This window comes from Piliocolobus tephrosceles, chromosome 14 (assembly GCF_002776525.5).
Source record: "Piliocolobus tephrosceles isolate RC106 chromosome 14, ASM277652v3, whole genome shotgun sequence".
NCBI classification, from domain to species: Eukaryota; Metazoa; Chordata; class Mammalia; order Primates; family Cercopithecidae; genus Piliocolobus; species Piliocolobus tephrosceles.
Genome location: NC_045447.1, coordinates 64,654,144 through 64,675,927, shown reverse-complemented (window position 1 = coordinate 64,675,927; position 21,784 = coordinate 64,654,144). Strand labels below are relative to the sequence as shown.

The 21,784-nt window shown below is 44.5% G+C and overlaps 1 protein-coding gene across 2 annotated transcripts in view; it reads right to left on the bottom strand.

Moving 5' to 3' along the window:
* Positions 1 to 18,778, bottom strand: part of TTC39B (tetratricopeptide repeat domain 39B) — a 135,804-nt gene extending 117,026 nt beyond the window's left edge. For both annotated transcript variants that reach the window (XM_023213118.3, XM_023213119.3), the window contains exon 1: positions 18,508 to 18,778. In XM_023213118.3, the coding sequence (XP_023068886.2) occupies positions 18,508 to 18,747 (240 nt within the window). In that variant the 5' untranslated portion in view covers positions 18,748 to 18,778. The remainder of the gene's footprint in view (positions 1 to 18,507) is intronic.
* Between the last annotated feature and the right edge of the window lie 3,006 nt (positions 18,779 to 21,784).

The window sequence follows — 21,784 nt, the reverse complement described above, 5'->3', positions numbered from 1 at the left end:
GTCAATCTGAAAATAAAGAACTGCCAAAATTAAGAAAGCTGAGAAATGGCTAGAGAAAACAGAACAGGTCAATCGTAATAATACAGAAGAGGTGATTGTCCCCAATTGCCACAGTTGAAATGGAAAGCTTTGTGGTCTTTAACAAAGAGACAAGAGTTCATTAGGCATGTCACATGTCCCTCTGTCTTAAAATGTCAGAGCCTAATCTATTGCCATGTGGTACCCGCTTCCCAAAGCTTACAGACCTAAAGTACCCTCTTGGACTAGGTTTGCATATATCAAACAGAGGCACCTTAATTTAAGTTAAAATGTAAGCTCCTCTGCCATAAACTATAAAGGGAGGTAAAGACAAGAAAACCTTTAGGGAAACAAAATGATTCTTTATGGCCGGGTGCAGTGGCTCATGCCTATAAACCCAGCACTTTGGGAGGCCAAGGCGGGTGGATCACGAGGTCAGGAGATTGAGATCATCCTGACTAACACGGTGAAACCCTGTCTCTACTAAAAAATACAAAACATTAGCCGGGCGTGGTAGTGGGCACCTGTACTCCCAGCTACTCGGTAGGCTGAGGCAGGAGAATGGTGTGAACCCCGGAGGCGGAGCTTGCAGTGACCTGAGATGGCGCCACTGCACTCCAGCCTGGGAGACAGCGAGACTCCATCTCAAATAATAATAATAATAATAATAATAATAATAATAAAAACATTAAAAAAAGATTCTAAGCTAGTAGCTTTACTTTTTAAATTTCAAATATAATTAGCTATACGGTTAAGCTTGTGAAACCCCATACCTTAATAAAGTCATTTCTATCATTTGTGAAATCAAACTACATTTTGATAGATTGCCAGATGAAAAAGGATACCAAGAATCTCAATGTTTTCTATCAAAGCTGTGAAAAATACCAATATATCCATATGCTATGGACAGGAGACAGGGAAATACTGGATAGAAGAGAGTGGTTCCCCGGCAAAGGCCCCATTCTCAGTCCTGGAAAGCCGCGGCCCTAAAGGAGAATAGGCATTCCTGTTTCTGCACCCAAAATTTGCCTTTTTGCCCACCACATCCCCTATCCTGTACCCATATAAACACCAAAACCCCAACTCCACAAGGAAATGAACAGAAGAGCAGAAGAATGGCAGAACGGGAGGGCAAAGAGAAGAGGAGGAGTGTCTGAACGTTCAGAGGAGTTCAGCTGGGGATAGTCGGAGAGGAGATCGGTTGCTGGACAACCAAACTCCAGGGGAAGATCATCTTCCCACTCCATCCCCCTTCCACCTCCCCTTTCATCCCACTGAGAGCCACCTCCACCACTCAATAAAGCCCCCACATTCATCCTTCAAGTCCATGTGTGACCTGATTCTTCCTGGATGCTGGAGAGGACACTGAGCTGGTTAACACTTAAGCCGTCCATGGACAGCAAGGTTAAAAAAGCGCACTGTAACTCCTGCTACTTGGGCTTTGGGAGTCACAGACACCTACCCCTGGACGCCGCCACGGGGCCGGAGCCCAGGGGCGCTTACCCCAGCATTTGCACCTGCCAGTCTGTGTACTCCCCCTCCCATAAATACAAGCCACACCCAATCACACATCCCGTGATGGGAGTCAGGGAACTCTCATAGGTTATTATTACTAAATAAGCAAGCTGTTAGAAATGTGAACAACCCAGACCTCTAGGAGCACTTAATTACATGCTTTTAAACTATAATTATCCTTGTTTTTGTGAATGTTCCTTATCTACCCCAGGTAGCAAGTTGCATACATTATATCATTTAGCCCCACTGTGTAAGTGAGGAAACTGTGGCTTGAAGTGCCTTGCCCTTGGTTACCTGGCTTGAGCCAGTCCTCCAAAAGGACATTTACCAGTGTTGGTATTTTTAAATAAAAACAAAACCTTTCCTCACAAAAATAAAATTACTATCAGTAAAGGTAAATGAATATTTAATACCAAAATGTTCATTATGGCTAGTTGCAGTATTTTAAATAATCTTATTATGGTTCTTTCCTGCTCTCTAAAACTCTAGTCATATGAATGTACTTACAAAAAGTAAACTTTATACACAAATGCTAATTAAATTAATGGATGCAAATAAGTATTTAAAGTGTGCCAGACACTGAGGTAAAAGAGCTGCACACAACCACTATGTGAGGCAGACATTAGAATCCCCATTTGATTGATCAGGAGACTGAAGCTCACAGAGAGGTTAAGTTACTTGCTCAAAGGCACAATGCCAGCAAGTGGCAGAACTCCACATTTCTGCTACCTTGCAAGTCTACCTATATTCTTCCCTCTCTCCCACATCTTGCTAGGAACAGATACCACAAATCTGAAATTCAAGTATGCCAGGAAAGAGGCTGATTTTTTTTTATTCTTTGTCCTACTTGAGACTTTGGATCCAGTGATATTCCCTTTTGTTCAACTGGTAATGGCTTACAAATGCAACTGTTTGTGCATCCTTCCAGCAGGAACCTCAACATGTTGGATAAATAGCAGCTGCCTTAAGGAATGAATAGAAAATCAGGAAAAGTCATCATCCATATGAACTACACATCATCTGCTTTCTTGCAAATGGAACAAATTATTCATGTGGGCAGGAGTAATTCACACAGCCCTTGACCCCCCGATGATGTCCAGTGTGACAGTCAAAGCCAAACACTGACCCAAAAGCACCCATGCTCTCCCAGTCTTGATTTGTGATGCCTAACACTTGTGCTTTATCCTCATCATATATAATGACTGCTCATTTTTATTTCCGTCTGGGAAATTTTACTTTCTCCTGGTGGTTTTTAATTTTTTAATTATTTTAAGAATTACAAGTGTACTAAAGTGAGAAAAAAATGGTTACAGAAATCCTTACAGGGTGATAGAAATGTTCTTAAATTGGATTGTGGTGACGGCTATGCAACTCTGTAAATTTACTAAAAATTCACTGACTTAAACACTTACGTTAAAGGAAAATAAAATCTCGGGACCTAAACTAATCATGCCAAAGGGAAAATTTAAGCTTGGCAACTGAGTCACGCAAAAACTGCCTCCTTTCTGTTCCTAAACAGATAGCTGCAATGATACAGGGCCACCTACCTCCCCAGGTGGGATCCTTTGCAAATTGCTCACAAGAAAATGCCTTGTGGGCCCCAGAACCTTTACCATAAAACAGAGTTCTGTTGACTCTCACCCTGAAAATATAACTTAACAGCTTATCTTCACAGGTATGGGACAAAGACAAGACTAGAAATCGTCCTACCACCCACCCAAAGACAAATGCATATGTTTACTTTGTCTTACATAAAATGCAGATTTAAAATGCAGAATGCATAACTGACTGTTCCTCTACTCCTTCCTTTAGCATGTAACATGTGGATTCAGTGAACGCTAATCAAAGCCTCACAAGAATGTGACCCCTTACCTCACTACCTATTTACCTCTTTTTTTTTCCTTCCTCCTTTCCCCTTCAGACACTCTCCCCTTTAAATGCTGAACTCCTCAAAATCATCTTTGGAAAATGCACAGGGCACAGATCCTACTGTAACTGGGTCTCCTTCCCAGGCACATCCTCAACCTTGGCAAAATAAACCACTAAATTGAGATCTGTCTTGGACATTTTTTGGGTTATACTTAAAAGGAGTAATGCAAAGCACACCTCAATAAAGCTGGGAGTGTTTAAGTGTACTGAGATAATGCTAATGGATTAGAGAGGTAAAGTCTCCCTCCTGACTGAGAGGATAAAACTCTCACATTGTTAGACAGCATTAAAGGAATTCCTTTGCTGCTTTCTATGGTGAAGAAGGGCCACCATCTCTTGTGGAAACACATTGCCCACATGAATAATTTGTTCCATTTGTGACATGGTTTGGCTGTGTCCCCACCCAAATCTCATCTTGAATTGTATCTCCCACAATTCCCATGCGTTGTGGGAGGGACCCAGTGGAAGGTAATTGAATCACCAGGGAAAGTCTTTCCTGTGCATTCTCGTGATGGTGGATAAGTCTCATGAGATCTGATGGTTCTAAAAATGGGAGTTTCCCTGCACAAGCTCTGTCTTTGCCTGCTGCCATACACGTAAGATGTGACTTGCTCCTCCTTGCCTTCTGCCCTGATTGTGAGGCCTCCCCAGCCATGGGGAACTGTAAGTCCATTAAACCTCTTTCTTTTGTAAATTGCCCAGTCTCAGGTATGTCTTTATCAGCAGCATGAGAATGGATTAGTACAATTTGCAAGAAAGCAGATGATATGTAGAGTTCATATGGATGATGACTTTTCCTGATTTTCTATTCATTCCTTAAGACAGTTGCTATTTATCCAACATGTTTAGGTTCCTGCTAAAAGGATGCACAAACGGTTGCACTTTTAAGTCATTACCTACTGAACAAAAGGGATTGTCACTGGATCCAAAGTCTCAAGTAGGACAAAGAATTAAAAAAAAAAAAAAAATCAGCCTCTTTCCTGGCATACCTGAATTTCAGATTTGTGGTATCTGTTCCTAGCAAGGCATGCGGGAAAGAGAAAAGAACATGGGCAAGCTTGCAAGGCAGCTGACACGGTGGAGTTCTTCCACTTGCTGGCAATGTGCCTTTCATCAAGTAACTTAACCTCTCTGTGAGCTTCAGTCTCCTAATCAATCAAATCGGGATTCTAATGCCTGCTTCACAGTTGCTGAGTGCAGTCTGGTGCCTCAGTGCCTAGCACACTTTAAATCCTTATTTGTAGCTGTTAACTTAATTAGCAATTATGTATCAAGTTCACTTTTTGTAAGTATATTCATAAGGCTAGAATTTTACAGAGCAGGAAAGAATCATAGTTAACGCCCACATCCAAAGAAGGAATAGTTCTTCTCAAAGCAGCCAGGAATGCTAAATACAGACAAAAGCTGTGCAACTACAACATGGTCAGTGATGGACCACATACACCACGGTGGTCCCATAAGATTGGAGTGGAGCTGAAAAGTTCCTATCGCCTAGTCATAGATAGCCATTATAACACATAGTGCAATGAGTTACCTACATGTTTGTGGTGATGCTGGTATAAACAAACCTACTGCACTGCCGGTTATATAAAAGTATAGCACATACGATTATGTATAGTACAGAACAATAAAAACAACTGTTACTCGTTTATGTATTATACTGTATTTTTAATCATGATTTTAGAGTGTACAGTTCTCCTTCTAGCTATTAAAAAAACAGCTCTAAAACAGCTCTCTAGCTCTAAAACAGCCTCAGGCAGGTCCTTCAGGAGGTATTTCAGAAGAAAGCATTGTTGTCATAGGAGATGACAACTCCAGGCATGTTACTGCCCCTGAAGACAGTGACATTGGTGATCCTTACCCTGTGTAGGCCTAGGCTAACGTGTGTGTTTATATCTTAGTTCTTAAAAAAAGTTTACAAAGTAAAAGTAAAAAACTTTTAAAATAGAAAAAAGTTTGATTAAGGATATAAAGAAAATATTTTGTATAGCTGTACAGTGTGTGTTTTAAGCTAAGTGTTATTGTGAAAGTGCCAAAAAGTTTTTAAAATTTTAAAAGTTTATAAAGCAAAAAAGTTCCATTAATCAAAGGTTTATTATTAAAAAATATAAATGTGCTGCAGCCTAAGTGTACAGTGTTCATAAAGTCTAGTGTGTAATAATGTCCTAGGACTTCACATTCACTCACCACTCACTCACTGACTCACCCAGAGCAACTTCCAGTCCTGCAAGCCCCATTCATGGTAAGTGCCCTATGCAGGTGTACTGTTTTTTATATTGTATACCACATTTTACTGTACTTTTTCTATGTTTAGATACCCAAATATCATTGTGTTATACTGGCCTACAGTATTCAGTACAGTAACATATTGTACAGGCTTGTAACCTGGGAGCAATAGGCTATGCCTGAGAGCCTAGGTGTGTAGTAGGCTGTACCATCTAGGATTGTGTAAATACACTATGATGCTGGCACAATGACGGCATTGCCTCACAACACATTTCTCAGAGAGCACATCCTCATGTCATGACGCATGACTAGTTACTGAGCACCTGGAGATGGAGTGGTACCTGAGGAGGACTGAATGATTAAAAACAATTGTCCAGGTTAGGGAACAGTGTATGGAAAAGTTGGGAAGAAATGACCACCTTTTGGGAAGCTGGGCATGAGAAAAGAAACCACAAGCACATCAGAATGGCCGATGTTAAAAGTCCAGGTTAGGAATGCGAGATCCTAGGACCCACCCCAGACCTACTGAGCAAGAATCACTGGCAGTGAGACACAGGGATATGCATTGTAACAGGCCGCCTGTACCCCAGCCAGGTGATTCCTACACACACTAAAATATGAGAACTTACCAAGATAGTACGAAAGGCCTTACATGTGTTACATCAAGTTTAGCCTCTAGCTGCCTCCTTACATATTTTAAGTTTGGCCTAAAGGTTTCTCGGTACATCGTGAGCTACAAGTGGAGGTGTAAACAGACCTTACCTACCCTTGCGCCAATCACCGAGTTTTGGCCCATCAAACGTAGATAACGGTTGGAACCGTGTTCAAATAAAGCAAACTCTGGGCTGTAACCAATCCAGCTGTATTCTGCACCTCACTTCCATTTTCTGCACGTCACTTTCCTTTCTCTGTCCATAAATCTTCTTCCACCACATGGCTGCGCTGCAGTCTCCGAGCCTACTCTGGCTCCAGAGACTGACTGATTCACAAATCTTTTCATTGCTCAGTTAAACTCCTTTAAATTTAATTCTGCTGAAGTTTTTGTTTTATCACATGTCATGCTAAGGTGTTTGCATGTTACTTTAAAGGCAATGAGAAGCTGTGGACAGATTTTAAGAGGCAAGGTGAAAATGGACTTGCATTTTAGAAAGAGCAGTCTATTGTCAGGTGCTAGCAGCTGGAAAAAAAAAAAAGCAGTCTAGCACAGTACACTGCTTTAGGGCACAGCACGAACCCTAGAGTCCCTTCAGGACTCAGGAATGCTTGCACACTCTTAGTTCCTTTACCTTTTAGCCTCTTATATTCAGCAACTGAACACAAACATACCTTTTACAGGCCATAGTCTCCTACCAACATCTGGGTACTACATGAAAAACCTGTAAGAACTTTATGACATTCACCAAAATGTTTGGAAAAAACAAAGGTTACAACACCATTTATGTGTCAGCGACCAAATGCTGTTTCCAAAATATTGCTGGCACTATCACCTCCCTTGCTGACAAATATTAACACTTTTCAGTTTTAGATAGAGCTGGAACAGATGGCCCTTTGAGCCCCTGTTTACTACTCTCTCTTGTGTGAAGTGATTTCCCCTCCCACTCAGGAAAGGAAAGGTGGGAGGATATAAACTCGAAGAATTTACCCAGCTGTAGTCCTGGGTATTAGCCTGAAAGGTGACTTACTTATCCTACAGCACTCCATCACAGAGGAAGGTTTTTCTGCAAGACCCTGGCTGGGCCAATCCTTATTTATACAATGCCTGTGAGCAGCCACAGAGTGCAGCCTTGACAACGCCACAAGCCAACCTTTGGGTCCACCATGCTAAGTGCTGCATAGGCCTCCTTTAACCCTCACAACAGGTTATATTATTGCCATTTCTCTGGTGAATATGGAATAGATAGATTGAGTAACTTATCCCAGGTTATACATGGAGGAGCAGGGATTCAAACCCACATCCAACTGACTCCAGAACTTACAACCAAACTAATTAATGGGATGTGTCAAGTAAATCTCTATTTTTCCTATTTTTTTGACGCTTTCATGCACCTGAAGGAAATAAGCACATTTAATTCATAAGGCTTACAACACATTACAAACAAACTTACAACACCCCTAGAAGGTCAGAAGTTTGCTGACCACCTAGTACAGGGGCCCGCGGCAAACTTCCTCCATAAAAGGCATATAAACATTTAGGCTGTGTAAGCCACACATCTGTACCACCGTAGAGAAGTTCGGGGCCACCTGACCTAGTGGAAAGGGCAATGAATTTAGAGTTAAGGAACCTAGTTTCTAATCCTGATTCTTGTCTAAGCCAGCTGAGTGACTTTGGGCCAATCACTTCCCTTCTGTCTCTTCTGTAGAATTCTCTTTTCAATTGACTGCAAAAATAAGGTTAAAATATATTTTAACACACCAAAACGTTAGCTGCAGATTCCACATTAAATCCATAGATAATGAACTAGTGGCAGCAATACTTTAAAAGCATAAACAGAAAGTAAATTTGCATTTTAGTAGTACCTTCTATGTGTCAGGTGCTTTATAAAATACAATCTGACTTCATCCTTCATAAATGAAGAATGTCAGAAGTGAAATCACATGTTCAAAGTCAGAGAGCAAATGGGAAGCCAGAATCTAAGCCCAGCTGGCCACTCCCTCAGAAGCACAGTGCTGCTCTGCACATCAAGGACCTGGTCTGGATCAATGAGTCCTCAACTGATGATTCTGCAAACAGGGGGAGGATTTTGGAGTCAGGCCTCACTTCCCCCTCTGGAGGACTCTCCCTCTCTGTCCTCATTTGTCTTGTCCACCTCCTCTCAAAAAGATCATACTCCATTTGGTCTGAAAAACAATGTGAGAATCTGAGGTTTGTTTCCTTTGGTTCTGAGTGGAAGGACTGTGACTCATGGTTGTCCAGAATGCCAGGTCAAAGTGGTCTGAGAAAGCAGGGAGGGAGAAAAGGAGGACCAAGCACTTCCTCAAAGAAGCTGTGACTGGTCCTGCTGCCCACACCAGCACCGTGGGTCAAGTTGGTTTCATATTTCAGAACTTAGTCCTAAGGTAAAAGTCTATGTGATGAAACACAAACCTGTGAAATTACCCAAGTGCCTCTGACCTTGTCTGTCTCCTTAACCACCCACTGCAATTCAGTTTATAGCCATCCGTTTAAAACTGTACCTTAGAAATGGGGTGGGGAAAGGGAAAGTGAAACCAAACAAATGGAAATCATTATTGTTGCTTCCTTTACCCCAAAAAAAGAAGAAAAGCAAAAATATTCCCCAAATACAGAAGGGTGCATGTGTGTCTCCACTGTCAAAAGCAATTTTTTTTTTTTTTTTTTTTTTTTTTTTTAAGAAGGAATTTCCCTCTTTTTGCCTAGGCTGGAGTGCAATGGCTCAACCTCGACTCACTGCAATCTCTGCCTCCCAGGTTCAAGCAATTCTCCTACCTCAGCCTCCTGAGTAGCTGGGATTACAGGCATGTGCCACCATGCCCAGCACATTTTTGTATTTTTAGTAGAGACTAGGTTTCACCATGTTGGCCAGGCTGGTCTCAAACTTGTGATCTCAGGTGATACCCCCCCGCCTCGGCCTCCCAAAGTGCTGGGATTGCAGGCATGAGCCACTGTGCCTGGCCAAAAGCTAATTTTTTTAAAAGGCAGGGCCAGGCATGGTGGCTCATACCTGTAGTCTCAGCACTTTGGGAGGCCAAGGCTGGGGGATCACGTGGGCCCACGGGATTTAGATCAGCTTGGGGAACACAGCGAGATCCCATCTCTATGGAAAAACACTGGTTGGGCATGGTGTTATGTGCTGTAGTCCCAGCTCCTGGGGGGAGGAGGGAGTAGGTGAGGAGGGCAGGGTGTTAAGGCAAGAGATCCCTTGAGCCCAGGGGGTCAAGTCTGCAGTAAGCCATGATCACACCACTCTAATCCAGCCTGCGTGACAGAGCAAGACTCTGTCTCTTTAAGGAAAAAAAAAAAAAAAAAAGAAAAGCCAAACTCCGTAGCTAAGCATTCAAGGCCAGATTCTGATCAATCTGGCTGGAACGCACTCACAGCAGCTCTCCCGCCTTAATCACTTAAAGTGGGTATAAACTGTGCTCCAACCACATGGCCTCCATCCTACTTCACCACGCCTGAGGAGCGCAGGTCCCCTGCTGTTCCCTCTGCCTGAAGGAATGAGGGGTGATCTGCTCCCTTGCTGCCTGCTGAAATTCCACCTCATGAAGCCCAGGTCGAATGTCACCTTCTAGAAGACACATGTCAAAAACTCAAAGGAACTTTTACAGACAGATCATCAGTTTCAACTCCTTCGTGTTGCCTATGAGGAAAACAAGGCTCAAGAACGTTAAGGGACTTGCTCTAAGTCACACAGCTAGTCAGTAAACACTTGGTCTGGAAAGAAGTCAGCAGGTGGGGTGGGCAGCAGGCAGGAGAATGTCCAGGTTGACCGCCCTGTGAGAGCCCTCTTCTCCTCTTCTCCTTGGAGCACAGGCCACTTGAACCCTCTCTAGACTCTGCCCTGCACTCCAGGTTACAGCTGTCTGTGTCCACATTTCTGATTGTCTTTTTCAGAGAGGTCCAAGCCATATCTTACCCATCATGTTACCTTAATACTTAGGTACCCTTGGGCCTTCAGTGAGTCCCAATAGTCATTCAACAGACAAAACACCAGCCTCCACCACTCTGGGCTTGTCTACCTCCAATAAGCCTCCACGCCTTGCCAGGGAGCCACCTAAAGTACTGCTCACTCCCCACCACTCCTCACTGAAACCCGCAGACACACACCATCATCTCCACAATCTGACACGAAAGTCTCTGAACGGCCCTTCTTACTTGTGATAGTTAATTTTAGGTGTCAGGTTGACTGGATTAAGGGATAACCAGATAGAGACAACAGGTAAAGTTTTTATTTCTGGGTATGTCTGGGAGAGTGTTTCCAGAAGAGACTGGCATTTGAGTCCATGAACAGAGTAAGCAAGACCTACCCTTACCCAAAGTATTGGGCACTATCCACTCAGCTGAGGACCCAGATAGAACAAGAAAACAAAGGAAAGTCAAATTTGCTTGTTCCCTCTTCTGGAGCTGGGAAGTACTTTTTCTCCTTCTCTTGGACATTAGAACTCAAGTTTCTCCAGCATTCGGTCTCCAGAACTTGCACCTGCAGTCCCCCAGGTTCTCAAGCCTTCATCCTCAGAATGAGGTATACCATCAGCTTCCATGGTTTTGAGGCCTCTGGGCTTGGACTGAGCCACACTACCAGCCTCTGCAGCTCTCCAGCTTGCAGACAGCATATGGTAGGGCTTCTCAGGCTCCATAATTCTACAAGTCCATTTTCATACTGCTATGAAGAAATACCCAAGACTGGGTAATTTATCTCCATTTCTCTGGAGAACTCTAAGTACCCCTCCAGCCTAGTTTCCTGACACTCCACCTGTCCAGAGCACCACAGGCTCTTCCACACCTCTGCAACTTATCCCACTATTCCCTGTCCTGGAAGACACTTCAGGAGCTCCCTTTCCCCACATCACTTCTCCATGGCTAACCCCTACACATTCTTCATGACTCAGAATGTCTAAGAAATGACCTCCTCCAGGAAACCATTCCTGACTACCCTCTCTCCCAGGTGAGGTGCCCTCCTCTGTGCTCCCAAAGTACCCTGGCATCCCTCCTCCACCAGGTGGTTCTCAGCACACACATGCCCCACTCTCCACTAGACCATAACCTGAGGCAGGAGCTGCATTTGCTTCTCCAGCACCTAACACAATACTCAACACATTAAGTCAGACTGAAAAATTGTCACTCACTAGTTACCTTCAGATCCAACAAACATACAGTGTATCATTTCAACAAAATATTTTAAAATATGTAGACACTATGAATATGACAGCATAATATCAGCAATACTAAGGGGACATGTCCACAGATCACAGCAAAAAGCTTTACTACACACCTAGTCTTTAAATAAAGAGCTTAAGATGCATGATGGGATTAGGAACTGCCAGGCACTCCCCACTTCAGGAGTCCCTTTAGAGAGGTGTGATGACATCACCAATATGGCAGCTGGCCATGGTGGCTCTGGGTATAAATGGACTTGGTGCATCAGGAGGGAGCACAGATCCACGAAGTACAGGGGGAGAAGAGGAGAGTGCTGACGAAGGTGGTGGCCAACAGGAGGCTGGAAAAAAGGAAAATCCCTCCCCCCGGGAAGCCTCAAAAGCACCCACAGGAGTCCCCAGGTACTTATCTTTGGGAAGTGAATACAAAGTAACTTCAGGAGACTCTGCCTGAGATGCTACTGGGGCACCCAAGACTGGAGATTGGTGGGCTGTCAACAGATGGCTAGATGGCAACTCTGAGCCTCACTGAACTCACAGTATCAGATTCACACTGGATGGTTAGTAACAGCACCCATGGGCAGGGAACTGAGATAAGAAGGCAACCAGCTAGCACAGGAAGAACTGATACTAGCCTGCAGAAGCATATGTGTTACCCAGACTTGAAGCAAAGGAAGTGGGTATCCAGGTAAAGAGGGGGAACAGGAGAAAATTAGGAAAAGTTTCACTAGAAAAACAGCTGTCAAAAAATAGATAGCGTTTCAAAAGAGACTCAAGATTGAACATTTCAGGCAACATTTCAGGAAAATGTCTGTTTGTTAACCTGAGCTGGAGTTGGGACTGACGGTAAAGTGATGCTGCTTCCTTCCACTAACCAGCATTACTAATTTACAAACACCCTTTCTTAACTCTGCCCAAATGCTTACCCTCATTAACAAATGGCCCACATTCCGCAATCAGAAAAATTCAGTGAGCCACAGGGATTAGTTTCATCTGCTTGTTGTCCTTCCCCATCTTCTACCCACCTGAAAGGAGACAGGAATGAACTCTACTCCTCCTCCTTAGGCGACAGCACCCCCACCCAGCCACACAAGGAACCCAGAATTATTACTCAATGGCTCCTCCCTCACTGCACCACTGACCATCAAACTGGGGGACAGGCCACCAAGTCAAGTCCTCTTTCATGTTTTGAGAAATCCTTCAACTCTGGCCTCTTCTGTCCAGTGCCACAGCGTCTACTCTACTTCCTTACTCATCATCTTCCACACTCACTGTTGCAACAGCCTTTTGTCCTCCTGCTACCTCCACATCCTGGCTGCATCCACTTCACCAGATTTATCTTCCTAAAATCAGCAATCTTACCACAATTGCCTCGTCAAAAACCTTCCATGTGGCCGGTTGCAGTGGCTTACGCCTGTAATCCCAGCACTTTGGGAGGCCAAGGCAGGTGGATCACGCTGAGGTCAGGAGTGTGAGAGCAGCCTGGCCAACGTGGCGAAACCCCATCTCTACTAAAAATACAAAAATTAGCTGGGCGTGGTAGCGGGCACCTGTAATCCCAGCTACTCGGGAGGCTGAGGTGGGAGAATCGGTTGAACCCGGGCCATGGGGACAGAGGTTGCAGTGAGCCAAGATCTCACTTCACTCCAGCCTGGGCAAAAGAGTAAAACTCCGTCTCAAAAAAATTAAAAAAAAATTTTATAAAACCTTCCACATTCCCATTTTTTAGGAGATACAACCCAAACTCCTTAGTGTGACACTCAGGACACAATGACTCACGATCCAACCTAGCCTTTTTGGTTTCTGCCCTCAACACTCTCCTTCCCACTGGACCAAGTGCTCTCTTATTCCCGCCCATCTTCCCCCAAAGCCTTCCCACTGGGGGGCCCAACACAATCCTGCTTGCCCTTTGAAACCTAGTTCAAATACCATCTCTCCTTTCAAGTCTTTGCTGGCCCCTAAACAAGGGAAGCCAATCATCCCTGTTTGTACCTGTTGTCTTAGTGCAATTACTGAAAGCACACATTGGCTCAGAGTGCCCTGCTTTCAATGATAAATTAGATGACCTTCCGACCTAAAACCTACCCTCACCCAAAGACAGAAATAGTACCGTGACTTGTGTTCAGTGTTTTGCTTGACGTTGTGCTCCTCAAGTATAATAACTGTCTGGTTTTAGTGTGTATATCCAGCATTTAAAGACTGTTAGCACCTGACAGGGGTTCAGTGAACATCGGTGGAAAGAAAGAAGAAATCTCAGCTGGGAGCAGTGGCGCACGCGTATAATCCCAGCACTTTGGAAGGCCCAGGAGGAGGGATCACCTGAGGTCAGGAGTTTGAGACCAGCCTGACCAACATGGAGAAACCTCGTCTCTACTAAAAATAAAAAAAATTGGATAAGCATGGTGGTACATGCCTGTAATCCCAGCTACTCGGGAGGCAGAAGCAGGAGAATTGCTGCAACCCAGGAGACGGAGACTGCAGTGAGCCGAGATGACAAGAGCAAAACTCCATCCCCCACCATAAAAAAAAAAAAAAAAGTTTAAAAAGCTATGAACATTTGGCCAGGCGCAGTGGCTCATGCCTGTAATCCCAGCACTTTGGGAGGCCAAGGCGGCCAGATCACGAGGTCAAGAGATCGAGACCATCCTGGCCAACATGGGGAAACCCCATCTCTACTAAAAATACAAAAATTAGCTGGACATGGTGGCATGCGCCTGTAATCCCAGCTACTTGGGAGGCTGAGACAGGAGAATTGCTTCAACCTGGGAGGCGGAGGTTGCAGTGAGCCGAGATCGCACCACTGCACTCCAGCCTGGGCAACAGAGTAAGACTCTGTCTCAAAAAAAGAAAAAAGAAAGCTATGAACATTTAACCTTATAACTGTATTTACTGAGTGACTTTTAATATAATGTTAAATATAATGCATCAAATTATATATGCAAATTACCAATTTCTATAACTACATAATAGCAATGTAATCAACTTTACAAAAAACATTCAAAACTGTTATTTTCCAGCAAAAGTAAAACTACTGGAAAAATTATTTTCTGAAAAGTGATTTTTCTTGTTTTCTTTGGAAACAGGGTCTGTCACCCAGGCTGCAGTGCAGTGGCATGATCAGAGCTCACTGAAGCCTCAACCTTCTAGACTCAAGTGATCCTCCCACCTCAGCCTCCAGAATAACTTGGGACCACAGGCAGGCACCACCATGCCCAGCTAACTATTTATATTTTTATTTTTGTAGAGACAGGGTCTCCCGGTGTTACACGGGCTGAAAAGTGATTTTTAGTAAACTTTTATTTCATATGAGAAAAATTTTTTTTTTTTTTCTGAGATGGAGTTTCACTCTTCTTGCCCCGGCTGGAGTACAATGGCGCGATCTCGGCTCATGCAACCTCTGCCTCTTGGGTTCAAGCGATTCTCCTTCCTCAGCCTCCCAAGTAGCTGAGATTACAAGCGCCTGCCACCAAACCCAGCTAATATTTTGTTATTTTTAGTAGAGACAGGGTTTCACCATGTTGGCCAGGCTGGTCTTGAACTCCTGACCTCAGGTGATACACCCACCTCGGCCTCCCAAAGTGCTGGGATTACAGGCATGAGACACTGCGCCAGGCCTCATATGAGAAAAATTTTAACTTAATTAGCTGCTAGATATTCATTATTGGTGAGTTGAATAACCTTAATTGAATTAAATAATAAAACATAAGTGATTTTCATTCAATTCTTAAATCCTTATATTTGAGGGCCAAATATAAGCAAGTCACAAGGCACCCAATGGTAGCCCATAAGTATGTGAAGGTAACCAACCAAGATGACTTCAAGATCAAGCAACTGACAAGAGAGAAAGTCCTCCAATCACAGCCATCTCTATATTATAAATTTGTTGGATTGACCTTGAATATATTCTGTACATCTTCCATGAACTCATTATCAATGTTGCTAGTGTAATACGCAAGAAAACCCAATGAGAGAAATTCAAATATTAAGAAATAAGCTTTTGCTGATTGAGCTTTAAAGGGCCACACACCATCATAATATCTAAGATGCTTGTGCTCCCCAGTAACCAGTTTTTGCCTCCAATGAGGATGCAAGTCCTAACTTCTATGCTCCCGAATTTATCATACTAGCACCTAAAAAACACAAATTTAAAAATCAGTTTACCCAAGAAAACCTCCATGCCACAGCTACCATGAGAGCTTCTCTACCATCATCATTCATTCATTGGGTACTTCTAAAGAAAAAGATTTCCATATAATTAGCCCTTCTCCCAAAAGAAACTTCCTCTCCCCCAACCTCCCCCTCATCCCCCTCCCCTCATCTCAAGAAAAGCCCAGATCTTTAGAGCTAGAAGAACACTGAGGGCTAATCCAGCACCTCCTTCTTCAGATAAGGAGATAAGGGAACTGAAAGAGCCCTCTGAGGTTGACAGACTTGATCAATCAAGGTCAACAGTCATGGGAAGGACCTTGTCTGTCTTGTTCACTGTTGTACCTCCAGGCTATTATAGGGCTTGGCACCTAGTCAGCTGTTTACACATATAAGTGATGAATAAAGGGAAGAACCAGGTTACCTAAAACCTAGCCTGGTACTTTTCCAACTATATCACTTTGCCCCTTTTTTTTTTGAGACGGAGTCTTGCTCTGTCACCCAGGCTGGAGTGCAGTGGCATAATCTTGGCTCACCGCAAGCTCCGCCTCCCGGGTTCACGCCATTCTCCTGCCTCAGCCTCCTGAGTAGCTGGGACTACAGGTGCCAGCCACCATGCCCGGCTAATTTTTTTGTATTTTTAGTAGAGACGGGGTTTCATCGTGTTAGCCAGGATGGTCTCAATCTCCTGAACTCATGATCCGCCCGCCTCGGTCTCCCAAAGTACTTTGTCCCTCTTAACTGCCCCAGAATATCAAATAATGGCCATAAAACTCTCAATATCAAATATGGCCACAGAGACTATCAGACTCTTCTTAAATACGTGAAAAGCTCCCTAGCTGAAATAAGCCATTTGCACACCCAGTAAAATTGAAGAACAGGGTCTTATGAACTTGAGGTTAGAGTTCTTCAAGCCCATTTACAGGAAGCGACTTTCTACAAATAAGTCAAGGGTATCCAGTCTACAACATACTACTTCTTACTTGCTTACACTTACTAGAGCTCCTTTTTAGAGTTCTTGTACACAGGTCATATCTTCCTAATCAGACTGAGAACCGTAAAGAGGCAAAACTATGTCTTCTTTAAAGCACCTACCAAGTTTGAGCACAAAGTAAATACTCAATAAATGCTTGCTCAGTTTATAGCAATGGAAGTGGTACACTGTGAGGGACAAAAGTACATTTGGCATGAACAAAGAATTCTATTTGTATTTTGCTCATCAACTAGGACTAGTACAGTACCTAGCATGTAACAGAAGCCTAATAATGAATGAAGAAAAATAAATGAATGATATTGCAAAAACTGAGATGTTATTAAGCAACATCTTTTCTGAAGCCTTTCATTCATTCAACAAATATTTATTTACCAAGTATCTGTGTGCTAGGCTCTCTGCTACTCTGAAACTTCCACAGAGTTTCACTCACAGAAACCTAACTTCCCTGCCCACTGGCTAATGCATCTCAACCCAACCGTTCATCTAGTAGGCAGTGAGCATAGCTGGGATGACCATTTGTCAAAGTATGTCCGAAACAGTCCCAGTTTACACCTATTATCCCAGTGTTAATTAATAATAGCACTGCTCAACAATGCCCTGATCTAGAGAATTACATGGCCCTAAGCACAGCAAATCTCCCACAAACAGATCGGGATTCAAACACTTCACTCTACAGTCTTGGGACCCTCAATGCAAGGGACAGGCTGTACGCAAGGGTTTGGACAGCCCGGCTTGCTCTCTTGTCCCTCTGTCATGTAAAGGAGCTGTAGTTAGTTTTTGTTTTATTTTAAGGCCCACATTTAAAGTATAGTATTCCTTGTCAGGAGATTCCTGGCATTAAAGAGATGGACGGGAATCTTAACCGCCTCCTCCAGATCATCCACTATTGCATCATTTGAAACCAAAGCCTTCTAAAGGCAGCGACTCGTACAATTCAAGTCAGGTAAGATGGCAGCAACAGCAGCTGTGCGTGCTGGCTGCTGCTGGAGCCTCGGTCTCAACTTCAAGAGCAGGGAGAGCGCTGTCTCTGGAGTTGCCAGGTGCTGAAAGGAACAGTCAATAAATCAACAGGTCCGGCGCGCTAGCCCCGCGGTGCTCAGGCCCGGATGCGCCACGACTGGAGGAAGTGGCTAATTACTCACAGTTGAAACTAAAGGAGGCTGGAGCCGGTTCTCAAAGCGGTTTCCCTCCGGCAACCACCGACTCTGAGGACCTGCTACGGGAAATGTCCGGGCCCGGTGGAGCGAGAGAGAAGCACCACAGCCTGGGCTGCGGCTCCGGCCCTCCAGCCCCAGCCCCTGGCAGCCCTGCCCTGCTGTCACGGCAGGTACCCCTCTACTCATTCTTCCTCCGGCTGCCCCCTCTTTTCATCAATCGTAAGCCTTTCGGTTCTGCCACCAGGGAACTTCCATAGAAGGTGAGATTCCCAGGTCGGGAGATGATTCCACGAACAGCCAGAGGGCTAGTGCCGGGACTTCAGGGTCAGACTAAGTAAAGCTCAGGCGTCGCTGGGCCGGCTCGGAACAACTCAGAGCTGCAGGTCCTACGCTCCCGCGCCCTCACGCCCATCCAAGTGCCGGCAGGAGGTGGGTCCTCCATCCCCACGACCCACCGGCCGGCGCCCCGAACCTCGGCAGTGCGTCTGCTCGGCGCGCCGCAGGGACCCTCCTAGCTCCAGCCGGGACAGACCTACCAAGGCCGGGCGCCCCCACCCGGAGCCCGCCCGCCCCAGAAAGAGGACCAAGGGGGCGGGGCCTCGGCCGTCCGAGCCGGGCTCACTCTTCTCTCCCGGACTCCTGTCCAGGGTTTCAGGGGCCGGGCCCGCAATCCCCAACGGCTCGTACCTCGTCCGCTTCCAGCTCCGCTCGGCTGCCTACGAGCGCCATGTTCCTCCTCCGGCTGCTGCCACCCAAAAACCAAGCAGGGAACTCAGAGCCGACTCCTGCTCTCGGCTCTGGGCTCAGCCCAGCGCAAGGGAGGGAGAAAGGGGACGGCCCGGCCCTCCCTCCCCGTCTCGGGCGGGGCCTGAGTGCAGCTACTCGATTTCCCCGCCCCTGGAGCCGGCAGGCCCACACCGCATCCATTTCCTCCCTGGACGCCGCGCCGCTGGCCGGGCCACTTGCCCGGCCCCCCGCAGGCTCGCCCTGCCCGCCCACGTGGGCGGAGTCACCTCCCAGATAAAGTTTCCCGGTCTGGCACGCCCCCCGGAGGGTTTCCCAAGGGTTACCTGCCGCTTGTCCTCTGAGGTGGCTGGGCACACCTGGAAAGAAGCTAGAGCGCGCGGAGATGACGAAGCCAAGGTCAAAGCAGCGCCCCACCTGGGGTCCGTGGAAGCATCCACCTGGCCCTTGGTCCGGTTCCAGTCGTTTTTCCTCTCCAGGTGGCCACCGCATCTCGCAGATGGTGTGGCCTGAGGGCAGCCTTGGGTCACGGTCACTGGTCCCCGAGAGGCTTCTGACACACCACCCGCCTGTACAGTAGGTGGAAGGACTCTGTTTGCTTCTGTGTTCAAAAAATTTTAAAAACGCGGGACAGAGATTTATACATCTTGGAACTCCTCTACCTCCCTCTGCCCGGACCGTGTATTCTCTCCATAGCATCCTGTATTTTGTAACTCCAAACATAGTTGTGTAATTCGTGCTTGAACTATAAACTTCATGAAGGTAGAATGCTATCTGTGCTCTTCAAGACTGTATCCCCAACACTTAGAACAGTGTCTTGCACATAGTAGGTGCTCAACATATTTGTTGGCTGAGTTTAAAAATTGAACCTTGGTTCTGACATGTAAAATAACTGGAAAATTAAAAGCTAGATCTTTAAGAATTTGGGAGAGAGAGGTCAGATTTACTTTACATACAGAAAAATGCACCAAGTTAAATGTGTAATTCAATGACAAGTGTTTACAAAACATCCCAATCATAATATAGAACATCCTGAAAAGTTTTCTGTGACCCTTTGCTGTCAACTTCCTACCTCCACTCCCTAGCCTCTGTCAGTCACTGATCTGCTATCAACATTGATTTGCCTTTTCTAGAATTTCATATCAATTTAATTAGAGCATGTGGTCTTTCATGTCTGGCTCGTGAAAGGCTATTTAATAGTCATCCAGTGATAACTGTAAAAACAGCTAATAGTTATTGAGTCCTTACTATGTGCCAGGACTCTACTGAACCTCTTGCATATAGTATTTCATTTATTCTTCATAACCCCATAAAGTAGGCCGCTGTTCTCTTTCAGATGAGTAAACTGAGGCTCAGAGAGTTCAAGTAATATACCTGAGGCCAGACAGCAGTTAAGTAAGTAGGGATGCCAGAATCTGAACCCCAGTAGTCTGACTCTAGGGCCTAACTGATAACCATTGCTTTGTACTGTACTGGCTCTAGTCACCCTCCTTCTCTTTCTTTCTGTGTCAGTAAAGCAGTTGCCTGTACAAGTCCATTACATACATTTTCAGTGAGTCACTTTGCATCCTTAATACTTGCTGTACAATTTTAATGGCTTGGCATGTACTTTTATACTAGAATAATAAAATGGTTTCTACATCAGAAACATTGAAAAAATGGGTTAGATCATGTGATGGTTGCTCAGCTCTCTGAATTGTCTAAAAATCCTTGAATTGTATACTTACAATGGGTGAAACTTGTGATTATGTAAATTATATCTTAGTAAAACTGGTTTTAAAAAACTAGTTGACACAGGGTGTGGTGGCTCACACCTGTATGGGATTACAGTACTGGGAGACTGAGGAAGGAGGCTAGCTTGAATCTGGGAGTTCAAGACTAGCCTGAGCAACATAGCAACATAGCAAGACCCCATTTATAAATAATAATACTTTTTTTTTTTTTTTTGAGAGACAGAGTTTCACTCTCATCGCCCAGGCTGGAGTGCAATGGCGCGATCTTGGATCACTGCAACCTCCGACTGCCGGGTTCCTACGAATCTGTAAATTGCTTAGAAGTAGGCACTATCTTATTCATCAGTGCAGGTACTCAGTAAAAAAGCTCCGGGCACAGTTACTTATGCCTGTAATCCCAACACTTTGAGAGGCCGAGGCAAGCGGATCACGAGGTCAGGAGATCGAGACCAGCCTTACCAACATGGTGAAACCCCGTCTCTACTAAAAATACAAAAATTAGCTGGGCATGGTGGTATGTGCCTGTAATCCTAGCTACTGAGGAGACTGAGGCAAGAGAATTGCTTGAACCCGGAAGGCGGAGGTTGCAGTGAGCCGAGATCACACCATTGCACTCTAGCCTGGCGAAAAGAGTGAAACTACGTCTAAAATAATAATACTTTTAATATTTAGAACACATGCTCTGAACACTTAGAATCAGATGGACTAGAAGAGACATAAGAGTTTGTTTAATTCCAATACCCTTGAAAGTTTCCATTCCTTCCCAGACCCCCCAACCCACTCCTACCTCCTCCTGTGTTTTACTTTCTGAGGTTAGAATTGCTGTCCAGGTCCAGATTCTACTCTGTATTACTCATGCATGGTTCTGTTTTCAAAGTTCATTTGTTCCTAAATTGATAGCACATCTTTTTGACATGAAGCCATTTCGTTGGTAGCTTCTTCTCCCATTTGCTGTTATTCTACCTTTGGAATTTCAACTCTTCAAATTCTGAAGAGATCCAAACAAACTTGGCTGTAATTAGTGACAGAATTATGTTATAATAGGAATCAAGTGTAATTTTTCAAAAATCTATACTTATAATTGAAGCTTGACTGGTGTTTTTGTTGTTGAATTTTTTAGATATCAGGGATCAAATCTGAAGTCCTGTATGTTTTAAATTCATGGCAGGAGATGAGCAACATTCATGTTTCAATTCAAACACTGAATGAATAAATGTGTTCTGGCCACTGGAACGTCTAATCAAATTTGCTTTGCTCAGGGCAGCTGTCAACTTTCTTTGCCCATACATGTGTGATTTTATTATGAATCACAAATATAAAACACTTTTTCTTCAAAGAATAATTAGAATGGATTTGTTTTACACTCCCCTTGCGAGTTTGCTGATAATGTTACACTCTAGCAGTCAGGTGAGATTACTCAGATATTCCATATCGCAAAAGTAATTAGTATAAAGATCAAGCAAGAGGGTATCTGAATCATTTCATTT